This window comes from Neltuma alba, unplaced genomic scaffold (genome assembly GCF_004799145.2).
Source record: "Neltuma alba isolate B1F8T4 unplaced genomic scaffold, ASM479914v2 tig00012629_pilon, whole genome shotgun sequence".
Taxonomy (NCBI): Eukaryota; Viridiplantae; Streptophyta; class Magnoliopsida; order Fabales; family Fabaceae; genus Neltuma; species Neltuma alba.
This window is the reverse complement of record NW_021637069.1, coordinates 211,919-224,913: the sequence shown is the minus strand read 5'-3', so window position 1 is coordinate 224,913 and position 12,995 is coordinate 211,919. Positions and strand designations below refer to the sequence as shown.

At 34.0% G+C, this 12,995-nt stretch overlaps 2 protein-coding genes across 3 annotated transcripts; both read left to right on the top strand.

The window, feature by feature from the left end:
• The first annotated feature begins 1,954 nt into the window (after positions 1-1,954).
• On the top strand, positions 1,955-7,121 carry LOC114729372 (65-kDa microtubule-associated protein 8). Of its 2 annotated transcripts, XM_028916372.1 has the most exons (11): positions 1,956-2,232; positions 2,307-2,513; positions 2,807-3,061; positions 3,481-3,693; positions 3,823-3,978; positions 4,068-4,227; positions 4,346-4,497; positions 4,653-4,740; positions 4,813-4,886; positions 5,889-5,963; positions 6,644-7,121. In XM_028916372.1, exons 1-11 carry the CDS (start codon positions 2,146-2,148, stop codon positions 6,914-6,916), a joined length of 1,740 nt encoding a protein of 579 aa, XP_028772205.1. In that variant the 5' UTR covers positions 1,956-2,145; the 3' UTR covers positions 6,917-7,121. The 2 variants fall into 2 exon arrangements, with proteins under 2 accessions (XP_028772206.1, XP_028772205.1); XM_028916373.1 differs by lacking the exons at positions 4,813-4,886; positions 5,889-5,963; positions 6,644-7,121 and having other exon boundaries at positions 1,955-2,232; positions 4,583-4,667.
• Positions 7,122-8,152: 1,031 nt separating this feature from the next.
• LOC114729356 (mitochondrial import receptor subunit TOM20-like) lies at positions 8,153-11,687 on the top strand. Its single transcript, XM_028916352.1, has 6 exons — positions 8,153-8,239; positions 8,880-8,958; positions 9,077-9,246; positions 9,325-9,372; positions 10,218-10,301; positions 11,556-11,687. The coding sequence occupies exons 1-6, from the start codon at positions 8,153-8,155 to the stop codon at positions 11,685-11,687; spliced, it is 600 nt and encodes a 199-aa protein (XP_028772185.1).
• Positions 11,688-12,995: the final 1,308 nt, after the last annotated feature.

The following is a 12,995-nucleotide window of genomic DNA, read 5'->3' as shown; positions in this document are numbered from 1 at the left end:
ACAGACCACAGCGTTGGAACTTAAAATTCCAAAACGGCCTTCCCTCGCAGGTCCGAACTGCGAAGTAGAATAACGGCTTTTATTTTTTTTTTTAACAACGGAAAATGAAATTGGGATAAAGCCCACTATTTTGAGGCTCACTGGGCCTGTGACGATTGGATATTGTCACCGGACATAATTTCCAGTCATATAATATTGGGCCCAAAAGAAGGACCAGAGGCCTGTTATTCTGGCAAAGAAAGAAGAAAATAATTAGCAGAAGGAACTAATCATTCATAACATAACGAATCAAGATTTAAATCCCTACTAATATCTGACAGTACTTTGAATAGGATTTCCTCTAATAAAAAGATACTGATGCTTTAATTAAAAAAAAAGGAAAAATGACAATTAAAGACTCATGTTTTATAAATATTAACCGTTATTAACTCTAAAATTTACTATCATTAAAAAATTATAAAATTAAACTATTATTGTTACATTTTAAAATTATAATTCATGCGTCTAAAATTTTTATTATGATTTACAGGTATTATAAGGGTCTTCTTTTTACAACTATCTAATACTACCTCCGGTCCTAATTATAAGAGCCAGTTGACTAATTTCAGGAAATCAAGAAAAGAAGTTAAGTTAGTTATTTGTAATAAATAGGTGTTGTCTTTCCTAAAATATCCTTACTAATCAAGTATGTTGGTTAAAACTATAATTATTAGAAGGACTATCTTGGAAAAACTAAGTAAATATGATAGACAAAATAGACTGGGGTTTTATATTTAGGACCAACATAAAAGTCAAATGGGGTCTTATATTAAAGACCGAAGGTAATAGTTGATTCTCATTATTATTCAAATTTGAGTATTATTGGGTTTAGTTATGCAGGATACAAATCTTTCTATATGGTCTTTCATTTCAGTTGAAACCACAAGTCATCAACCCGGTCTGAATGCTCCTAAATATAGCAACCTGATAATTAATTCGTAAAAATTAAAAAATTGTGAGTGCTCCTTAAAATACTCCTTTTAATTATGCTTGGATAAAGTAAGAGTTAACCATTTGCAATGAAAAATACTCCGTTATGAATGTCCTTTTTATATGTGCAATTTATAAGAAGATTTTAAGAAAAATTATAAATTTGAAAGATAAAGTTTACTTATATTTAGATTAAAACAAACCACTTTCCTCGCTTTTATATTTAGGAGTAGAGGAAATATTAGTTTCTTTTCACTTAATCCCACAATTATCCGTGATTTTGTGTAAAAGCATAAGTTAATTCAATAAAAGAATCAGATCAAATAATAAGATTAAAAGGAGTATGATGTTATTTTAATAAAGAGTCGGAATTGAGAAAGGAAGGGAAAAGATGATGCTAGTGGCGGCCAAAGATGTTAGTTGCTATGAAAACAAGTTATCCAGGTGTTGCCTAAATTAGAAGCATTGAGTGCATATTGATACATATAATTAAAAAGTGTCAAAGTGATGGCTTTTCTTTCTCATTATATTTTCATATTCTGTGTTCCTTCATTCACACTCCTGTAGGCACTGTATGCCTGTATTTTTTTTCTCTCTCTCTCTCTCTCTCATTTAATTTCCTTTTGGCTGAATCAAACTCTCTCACACACACATCCCTCTGTTGAGTTAACACGCAATTAGGTGAGCAAGGTGGTACGTTTTATTCAATGTTTCCCCTCTAATTTATTCTATTATCTTTGCACCTAGTTAATCTAATGAGTAATTACTACCAAAAAACTTAAATATTTACAGATCGGAGGCATTAGACCAAAGTTAACGTGGGAATGAAGTCGCACAAAAGTGAAAAAGACGAGAACAAAAGGGTGATGCAGAACACGTATCACATCTATGACTATGGAAGTCTACCAGTTTTAGGTCTGAAAGACAAAGACACTGCTCATGTTCTTAAAAAGCTCAGAGCAATAATAAAAGAAAGCCTGGAAGAATCATGGAAAGCTTCCCATTCCCAATATGCTTGTATTTGAAGCAAAAACTCATACCCAACATGCTCCTACCATCTTCCATCCACACTTGAACATTGGAGCCTTCAGTCATATCCCTCTGCGTCTTCCATCTTTCACAACAACAACGTACTGACACACTAGTGATCATATAATCAGAAGAGTACAATCTAATATGGGTTCGGTTCAGACTCCATTAATCGGCTCAAGAAGCTCCACGTTGCTGGAAAAATCATGCGGATTCTTACTGCAGGAACTGCAGGTATAGTTAATTATTTACTGATTAAAATGCAGCAAGTTTCAGGTTCAAATAACTTTGTGTTGAAATGATTGCAGATGATATGGGATGAGGTAGGAGAAGATGAGTTTGAGAGAGAGAAAATGTTGTTGGAGCTGGAACAAGAATGTGTGGATGCTTATAGGAGAAAAGTTGACAGAGCAAATATAGGAAGAGCTCGTCTTCATCAGCAGGTTGCTGAGTCTGAAGCTGAATTCACTCACCTTCTTTTGTCTCTTGGTGAACCATCTCTTCCTGGAGTACGGGTATGATTATTCGTTGGTGATACTTATTACTTGTTAGTTAGTCCTTGGAAACTAAGGCAGAAAATAACCTTAATGATATGTTTTTCCTTTTCTTTTCTTACTGATATATGGAGTCTATCTAAATGAGACTAAATTTTGTTCATGAGTAATTATGAGAGGGTGCTTTCCTTGGAACTTTATTCATATTTAATGATCAAATGACGTCATATGATTCATATGCTTGATCCCACTTAGTAGAATAAGGCTGTTGTTGTATGGAAAACATGACCTGGTTAATCATATATATACGGCAGCCAGAGAAAAGGGCAGGAACACTGAAAGAACAGCTAGATTCAATAACACCAGCATTGAAAGAGATGAGACTGAGGAAAGAAGAGAGGTTGGGCAAATTCCGAAATGTGCAGTCCCAAATTCAGAAACTCTCTGCTGAAATTGCTGGCCAATCCGACATTACTACAACCTCAAACATCATAGTTAATGAAAATGATCTCTCTCTCAAAAAACTTGATGAGTTCAACAGTGAGCTGCAACGCCTCCACAATGAGAAGGTACTATTACAAAATCCAATATAATCTCTTGAACTTGAAGTATTGTGGCTTAATCCCAGAGTTTTCTAGCTAAATGAAGAGAAAGATAGATATATAATCACAAGCCTCATTTCTAGTATGAGGGTCATCTTATAAAAGTAGGACCCACCACTATCATGTATCTATCTCTCTCCTTGCTTTAAATAAAGTCACTTTAGAAAATTATAACAACGGGCCTCATTTCTGACACGTGAGCCCCACACAAGTAGAGTTTATTATCATGTGTCTATCTCTCTCCTTGTTTTAAATAAATACATGTATGCTATCTCTATATGAATTAGAACAAATTAAGTAGGATTGTTATACTTTAATGTTTGTTATATAAACTTAGCATTGTTCAAATTTCTTAATATTGTGTGGGGTTACTTGTTCTTTGGAAGAACGAGAGGCTGCAACAAGTGGAGAAATACGTAGACATAATCCACAGCTTGTCGATAATACTGGGAAAGGATTACTCAGCCATCATCACAGAAGTTGATCCAAGCTTGAACGATCTGTGTGGAGTAACAAAGAATATCAGTGACACTATTCTCACTAAACTCAATCACACTGTTGAATCCCTCGTGGAAGAAAAACACAAGCGACTCGACCAGGTGAAAAAGTGTTCATCTCGTCGTTTCTTTTCATACGAGGAATGTCATAGTCATACATTAAAAATATGTTTAGAGGTGGATGTGACTGATATATCCGTCTCTGAAACCGCTTGTTGATAAATTTTACAGCTTCATCATTTAGGTAAAGAACTGATAAAGCTATGGAATCTTATGGACACACCAAAAGAAGATCAGAAACCTTTCTCTCATGTGATCAATTTGTTGTCGTTCTCACCAGCAGAAGTATCAGATCCAGGAAGTCTCACCATAGAAATAATTCAACAGGTTAGTACATAGACTACGTATCTGATACATATGTCTATCAGGATCTTTCAGAAACATTTCAGGGTCTTACTAATTAAGATTTTTCCAAGGCTGAAGCTGAAGTAAGGAGACTGGATCAACTTAAAGCCAGCAAGATGAAAGAGCTATTTCAGAAGAAACAGGAGGAACTCGAGCTCATATGCAGTAAAACCCACATGGAGATTCCTTCAAAGTCAGATATAAACAATATTGTTGGACTCATTAACTCAGGTGAGAAAGTGGGATATATATATTTATATACATCTAGGTTATATATGAATGGCTTTGAAAGTGTTGAAGCAACGTGGAAATTGAACTGATTGATCACTTGAACGTGTAAAATTTAAAGGGGAGATCGACCATTCGGATCTGCTCATGAGCATGGACGAACAGATAGCAAGAGCAAAAGAAGAAGCTTGTAGCAGGAAGGCAATAATGGAGAAAGTAGAAAAGTGGATATTGGCACGCGATGAAGAACGCTGGCTTGAAGAATACAGCATGGTTAGAAAATCCCAGGCACACACACGCACAAACATCTTCACTGTCAAATTGATACTCTATTTTTCATATCACCTTGTCATTTCAGATTTGTGAAGTATGAACTTTTGAGTCCAAATTGATATTCTGAATTAAGAAACTTGTGTATGTGGTGTCAGGATGAGAAACGATACACAGTAAGTAGAGGAAACCATAAGAACTTGAGACGTGCAGAACGAGCTAGATCACTGGTCAAGAAAATACCAGGTATTAAAAACAACGAGACCTAATCAACTCCCCAAAAAAAAAATGTTGCTAACTTGATTTTATTTTTTTCAGCTTTGGTGGACATGCTTGTGGATATGACTAGGAGTTGGGAAGAAGAAAGAAATAAAGTTTTCTTGTATGATCAAGTAAGATATAATGAGCCCATTTTCAATATTTGAAACTCCCAATTAATTATTATTTATTCTTCACGTAAATTGATAAACTATGTACTTGGAAAGAGTAAACTAAAGAGTTAAAGTAATTGTAAGGTTGCAATAATACATCCTAATTAAATAAAGCCACTACGTTTAGAGCTAGACTAATAGTACCTTCAAAGGCATTTTTTTCCATAAAACTGAAATGACACGGAATTAATTAAGAGTAGCGACCTAGCGGGTGACAAATCTGTTTACTTGGATAAGATTTCTTAAATTAAAAGTTCTGCATCATTATTGTCGCAAATTATGCCTTCAATTCAAAGTTCTACATTGCTTTATAAGGTTATGAATTATACATTCACTTTTGTCGTGGATTAGGCTTTTAGTTACAGTTATAGACTTAGATGTAGATCGCACGAGATCTAAAAAGGTGTTTGGGAATGTCCAAAAGTGCTTCTAAGAAGTACTTTTTCGTAAAACAAGGTAAACTCTTCTACATATTTACTTCATAAACCGTAAAAGTACTTTTGAAATTATGGTTTGGTTTCTATCCAAACATCCCCTAAATTCACTTCAAGCATTAGGAAGAAAAGTACTTCTCTGATTTTAAATATAAGATTTATTTTGTACTATAAATTACATTATAAAATGGGTTTTATATTTAGAATTAGATGGAGTATCTATAATATAAAAAAAGTACTCTTTGTAGTAATCACCAAAAAATCCTACGACAAATAAACACTATATAATGACATATTCCTTTATTAGACGTGATTTTTCTTTTTCTCTCTCGTCATGCATTCGTATGTATCTATGAGAAATTCTCTCCGGACTATACATATAAATTATGAACAATATAATTAACCCCACGGCCACACATTGATTTATACAGACACGTGTGTGTATACACACATGTATATCATTTTTAGCATGGTGAGTACAAAATGATGACAAGTTAATAACGATATGAAAAATGAAATCTTTTGGCAGGTACCTTTGATGGCGATGTTCGAAGAGTATAACGCAGTTAGGCAAGAAAGGGAGGAAGAGAAAAGAAGGCAGAGGGTAAGTATTTCAAATATAATACTACCTCCAATCCTTAATATAAGACCATGTTTAACTTTTATTTTGGTCCTAAATATAAGACCAAAATCCACTTTGTCTCTCATATTTATGTATTTTTTTCCAAGATAGTCCTTTTAATAATTATAGTTCTAGCCAATATAATTGATTAGTAAGGATATTTTAGAAAAGACCACCTATTTATTACAAATAACTAACTTAACTTATTTCCTTAATCTCCTCAAATTAGTCAACTGGGTCTTATAATTAGGACCGGAGGTAGTATATATATACTATCTCCAGTCCTTAATATAAGAGTTAGTTTGATTTTCAATTATAAGATCTCAATCTATCTTGTCTCTTTTATTTATCCATTTTTTTAAAAGTAATCATTGTGGTAGTTGCACATGTTAAAAATTTCATCAAATAGTAATTCTAGCTAATATACATGATTAGCAAGGTATTTTAAAGAAGACAACACCTATTTATTACAAATAACTAACTTAACAAATTTTTTTAATCTACTCAAATTAGTCAACTAGTTCTTATATTAAGAATCGGAGAAGGTAGTATATTGAAAAAACATCAAATATGCATATAATATACAGTATAATATAAATATACACGTATCTTCATTTTAGTGGATAAATATTACTGTCTAACTTGGGATTTTTCTGTGATAGGAAAAGAAGAAGGTTCCGGCGAGTCCAAGAGCAAGAGTAGAGCAAGAGAATAATAATTATGGGATGATGAGGCCAGGCACTAGCAGTGGTAGGCGTTCTTCAATGAATAGCATAAACATGGGGAAGCAAAATATGTCGTTTATTAAGGATGTTGGAAGGAACAAAATACACAACAGTACAAAGGTTTTTCATCAACCTCCTACCTTCGCTTCTCATATCAGAGACGAGTCTTCTTCTGTCATCTCCTCCTATTCTGGTCCATTCTCTCCTTAATTATTCACAATATACACCTAGATTTTTCTTCTCTTTTTTTTTTTTTGCCTTTTTTGGCTGGCAGTGATATATATATATATGTACATATATATGTGCACAGGATTGTTTGCCAGGATTGCTTCTTGTATTGTATCTAACTGCAAAAACAGAAAGAGAGTTTAATCTTGTTATTAACGAACCATATTGGCTTGGAGTAATTGTATTATATTGTGCAAAGATGTGATTCAAACTTTCTTCTTCATCACATCCAAAGGGTCATAGATCATATGAACTCTTATGTCTGAGACAAAATTATTTTCGCGGTCTTCTAGTTTCATTTGCAAGCTACTTCATTTAACATATTTCATTCGAATTAAAAAAACTTTAAATTCATTAACTCGATCTTACGTTTTAGTAACTTCTAAAACTTTATTCTTATTTAACTGTATGGTACTTTTTAAGAAAGTGACAATCCATAAAATAAATAGAGAGTAAAGTTACATAACTTGACCAAAAAAATACATTCTCTTCCTACCTTATCAGAAGAGCATTTACTTTATATAGTACCAAATTATTTAAAATAAGCTAAAATCAAACATCCCTTAAAAGGCACGTCAAGTTTCCATGAGCTGAATGACATTGTTAATGTTGGACACGTGGAGTGCTATATATATTGGCGGGAATGAATAAGTTAAATATTAAAAAGTAAGAGCCACCAAAAAAATGGTTGTAGGAGGGCAAAATATTAAAGAATGTGAGGTTTTAATACTAAAAATATATAACCGGGAGAGACAAGCATGAACAGAATAATTTTCTATTGCGAGAGAAACAAATTGGAGATGATAATTTTTTTGGGTAAATCAGTTTGCTCTTTTAATTCAATTCAATTATTAGTGAGGAAAAGGAGGGAATGACAAGGAAACACAACCAATCCCACCATTTTTTTCCCTCTCGGTTCTCAAATAATGGGTTGATCATGTAAAACCAATGATTAAGATTATCGAACCCCCCATCCTCTCCAACTTCCATCACCTGTTCGACGTGAACAAAGGTGCGCAAAATGTTGGCTATGAAATACCAAAATTGCAGTTTGATGTTGAATTTATCATATGCATCACTACCGATTCTTGATCTTAAGCAGTCTCACGGATTTCCTGCGACGTATCAAGGCAGAAAGAGAGGAGGAGGAGGAGAAGAAGAAGAAGAAGATGCAAATTTGAAGAAAAGCTTCATATTTCTCCCTTCCAGCGTTTCGCAATGGAATTTTCTGAAAACGACTTTGATCGCGCACTGTTATCGGAGTGTAACTCGAAGAATGCCGAAGAGAACCTTCATGAGGCCGAGGTTCTTTTTTTTTTTTTTTAAAGTGCCATTCTGCTGCTATCTGATCGTCGGACATACAAATTTTGTGCTAGAAATGTTTTGCAAAATTCTTTTCATTAATTTATGATATTGTATCGAAGCTTTTAATTTCTTGCATTTCTTTGGACAGTGTGGTGTTGATTTTTGGTTGTTTAATTTATTTTAGTGATAATGTGGAAATATTGCTGCTTGCCGTTCACGTAATCACGTTTTGGCCTTGTGTTACTAATCTATGCAAATTATTCAGTCACAGATTTCTTTATCAACCCAATCCTTAGACATGTACCAATCCCATTTCAATTCCAGAGAATAAGACGTAGGTCTTCCATGCCAAATAAGAAATATCACTTCAGTCTCTACATATTAATCTTCAGTATAATTACATCCTGACTTAAAACTTTACCACTTTATTTAGGCTTCATTAAATAATCACGGCATAGTCTTTAATGTTTATATATGCGTAGTAGCACATGTTTTTTTTTTTTTGGTAACGCACATGTTGAATTTTGTTCCAATAGTAAATAATAAGTGAGGAAGGGACAATTGTAATGAAAATTTTTACCTCTTCTATTACCAAAATCCTGGCCTTACTTTCACTATTTTGAAACACGCGTTCATGCAGATTCTGACCAGGTGGGGAGGAGCTTTGCTTGAGTTGTCGCAGTGCCAAAATCCCTGTGGATCCAAGAGGATGATTATTGGTATATTATGAGTCTCACTGAGCAAAATTTACGCCTACCATCTTGAAGTTAGTTCTCCTTTATCAGCATGAGTTGCTCTTTCTAGTTCTTATGGATTTTGACGGAACCAACTGTACAGATGCCATTTCACATCTGGAGGAAGCTTTACTAATCAGTCCTACGAAGCATGACACTCTTTGGTACCTGGCAAATGCTCAAAAATCTCTTGCATTTCTAACTCCTGATCTCGATGAGGCAAAGAATTATTTTGACAAGGCATATGAGTGTTTTAAAAAAGCCGTACAGGAGGTAAATTCTATTTTTGAGTTATAGTATATTTTAGTTCTAAATCTGGCAGTTTTTAAGTGGTGGAATCTGTTTTTGTAGGATCCTCAGAATGAGCTTTATAAGAAGTCCTTGGAAATTATTGTTAAGGTATAATGAAAATTGCTATGTCAATCACATGAATATTTTTTTCTGTCGGATTCATGTTCAAAATTTGCTTCTTTGTGCTCAAATCGACTGCAACTTGCTTGCATATTACTCTATTTTTGATCTAGCCTGAGAAATGCTAGTCTTCTTCTTCTTCTTGTTTTTTTTCCCCCCATGTTTGCTAAGAAAGACTTCTTGCTGTGTATTTCTTCTGCAGTTTACTTCAGGGTCCTATTTATAAGTCACTTCCAACAAAAACCTTAAATTTCATTAACTCTCATTCAAAATTCAACAACTTTTCAACTTTATCCCTATTTAATATACATTATATCTCATGTAAACAAAGTTAATAATATAATAAATTAAGGATAAAATTGTACATTGATACAAAAAAAATTTCTCTCATCGCCCTATAAATAAGATAAAAAAATGTCTTATCTTTCTGCCCTATAAATAAGACCAGAGAAGTAGTAATTTAAACTATTAATGTTAAAACTTCTGCAGTTTACTTCAGGGTTTTCTGTCAGGTTTTATTGATTGATCTATAGTCTATCACTTAATATTTTTGATCTTTTATGAACCAATAACAAAAAGGAGAAAATGCAGGGTATCTGCCCCTTAATGTTGAAACCCGCCATGCTAAATATCTTTTGGCGGACTAGAGGGTTAAGGTTTAATGATTTAATAGATATTGAAGCAATCGACCAAAGGCTGTTTTGAACTTGGTGTGGGTCATAATGCAACATATTGTATCTGGCAATGTCACTCATCTAGTTGTTACTGGATTGGTTAGTTACATAGAAGTCGTTTTGCAGTTCCATGGTTTTTAAACTCACCATACTTGTTAGGCCCCAGAATTGCACGTCAAGATCCACAAAGAAGGGTTTGATCAGGAGCAGAGTGGCCAATCATCAAGCACTCCTAACGGAAAGGTCAGACCTGCGAGAATCTAATTTCATTGAACTGAACTGTGGTCATGCTTATAAATACCCCAACCTGCAATATTAACTTCTGGAGCTGGTTTTGTTAACACATAATCTGTTCTGTAGTTTTCCCTTCGTCAGAGGCATTATGCCTCCTAAACTTGATAGGTAAAATTTATTATGTATTTCTAATCTGTATTATTGATTAACGTGGTTTCACCAAGATTGTATTTTGGTACCACCACCACAGATAAACCCTAATGGTATTTCGATGTGGAAATTGGAAAGCTTGAGTTTTGACAACATCCTCTTTGGATTTGGCGGAAGCTGTGTCTCTCTGAGCTCTAGTGTAGTTTTGCATCGGTCTGCTTGTGTTTATAGAATGATAAAGTAATGCGAGTCTAAATGTGGATTTAACGAGCTTTTGGGCCACATTGCTTCTGTATTTGTTGGCCGTGTATTACATAGAAGTGTCTGTTAAAGCACTACCATTGGCTGGGGCTGACATATTATTCCTGTGGATTGGTTATTTGGCTATCTGCATAGAGATGTTAGTTAGCTTTGAGAGATACTCAGCAGTTCATTGTTTCATATAGTCATGTAAACTGAGGGAGTGTGGCACAAGTTAACCGGCTTGTTAAAATTGAGGAACATTTTTAAGTCAAGTTTTAGACAAAAGGAGTTTCAAGAAAGGGAGAAAGGAGAGAAAATCGGTTTTGATCTGTTTGGTAGGCGATAATAGTTCTTCCAATCAAAAGCTCACTTCTATCAAATATGGAAAGGATCCTTCCATTAAGACAGCTCAAAAGTCTCATTTTCGTTGGAAACCGTGATATCAAAGGATGACTCTTCTATCATATGAGACTAGTTTTATGTATTTTTTGTGTCGTTTATTTTTTTTCAATTTCTTCTGTTCAAATATTTTCATTTTTTCCTCTATCCCAAACATTCAACTTGATTTTATAAATAGCCCATTTTCCTCTCCCGTTCTGATTCACATCCTCTTTCCCTTTCTGTTTGAAAACGTTTCTATTGCCGAATGTGACCTATGATTCTTTGTCATTTGAACTGGTTGTTCACTTAAATGCCATGTTTGTGGAAGAAAATGATGCAAGTAGCTTTGTTGCGTTGGATTGTTAGATAGTGTTTTTCTCTGAATGTTTCTCTTTGAAGGTAATTTGACTCAATCATCTCTAAGGACAACACTATTCTCACATATTTGTGGCATTGGCTGTTCATTGACAGTTATTTGGTTTATTTCAGGAATCCAAAAGGCAGCAGAGTAGTGACTGTGATCTTAAATATGACATCTTTGGATGGATTATTCTTGCAATGTATATGGCAGCATGGGTAAAAATGGCCAAATTTCACATTTCTTCGCCACCTTCAAGATAAGCACTTTTCATCTTTTTTCCTTGCAAAACTTGGAAGTATCGTTTGCACCTTGGAGTTTCAATTAGGAAGATTATTTCGTTGTATATAAAAGGGTCTGGTAGACGAATTGGCCACTAAAGTAGTGATTTTGGTCTCTGACCTCCTTTTTCCCCCTAAATTTTCTTCAACTTTACATTGTAACATATGTACACTTCTTCATCCCAGAGATTTTTACCAGATTATAGTCATCTGAAAGTATAATTCCTTGATGATGTGATTGGCATGTCTACTTAGAAAAATATTTCATAAATAGACGAATTCTATAAAAATATTTGTGGACTGAACTAATTATAAGAAATATTTAAGTTAGATTGTATGGATAAGAGTCTTGCTCAAATATTTTTATCATATACCTAAATATTTATGCATAACCAACTCAGTTCTTTTTCTCCTCAGGGGGGTCAATAATCTTAATTTATTTTTTAAAAAAATAGATATAGCTAAAAATTTCCTGAATGGTTTAATTTGCCAAAGACTCACCACTTTCTTTTAATAGTACAAAAGCTGACACCACTTTCTTTTAATAGTACAAAAGTTGATTATGGTGGCAGATGCATATTGGTGACCTTGGCACCATGAGAAATTAAAGTGATCTCACTTGAACCCGGATAATGGCCATTACCTATTCACGATCAATTGGGCACTTGGGTCTGTAAGTGTTGGATTGGATGATACTAAAATAAAATATTTTAAATACAAAAAGCCGGGCAAAAGAAACCACTTGAATTTTGCTGATATTTCCTGAAGAATCTGCTAGGGGCAATAATTTGCCTTTGCTGTAAAGGCCCCCTGCTTTTTCTTGCATTCGCTGTTTTGGGATTTTCGTCATTTGTCTTTCTTTGGATTCTGATTCTCTCATCATCCAATCGTCTCTGTTACAGCCAACATGTAGGAGTCCGTGGGAATTTTAATTATCAACCATAGTCCTACAATAAGAAATGACCGATGTGGCCACTTGTATTCCTCAACTTTAGGATTAAATGTTAATACCTTATGAATATTCTCTTTGGTTGATTGATTGGAAACGGTTTTAAATCTAATTATATACAAGTATTTGCCTTTTAAAGTTTGAATTTTTTAGGCATCCACCGTTGGGGATATGGTCTTGATTGGAAACTTTTATGTTTTTGTGAGTAGGGGGATAGTTCCACATCATATATTTCAATTTTTTTGTAGCACACAAGGTTTTGTGATTTGAAAAGAGAGAGAGAGTAATCAATTAAAAAGCATGAAAGATGTACTCCACTAATCAAAACCTCAAATTCATTT

What these genes read in the sequence shown, in the direction of transcription:
- LOC114729372 (XM_028916372.1), top strand. Translation starts at nt 2,146, where the DNA reads ATGGGTTCGGTTCAGACTCCATTAATCGGCTCAAGAAGCTCCACGTTG. An exon ending in CATCTCTTCCTGGAGTACGG is followed by an intron (nt 2,514 to 2,806) that starts GTATGATTATTC and finishes TATATACGGCAG; the next exon opens with CCAGAGAAAAGGGCAGGAAC. An exon ending in ACTGGTCAAGAAAATACCAG is followed by an intron (nt 4,741 to 4,812) that starts GTATTAAAAACA and finishes TATTTTTTTCAG; the next exon opens with CTTTGGTGGACATGCTTGTG.
- LOC114729356 (XM_028916352.1), top strand. Translation starts at nt 8,153, where the DNA reads ATGGAATTTTCTGAAAACGACTTTGATCGCGCACTGTTATCGGAGTGT. An exon ending in TTAAAAAAGCCGTACAGGAG is followed by an intron (nt 9,247 to 9,324) that starts GTAAATTCTATT and finishes CTGTTTTTGTAG; the next exon opens with GATCCTCAGAATGAGCTTTA. An exon ending in CAAGCACTCCTAACGGAAAG is followed by an intron (nt 10,302 to 11,555) that starts GTCAGACCTGCG and finishes GGTTTATTTCAG; the next exon opens with GAATCCAAAAGGCAGCAGAG.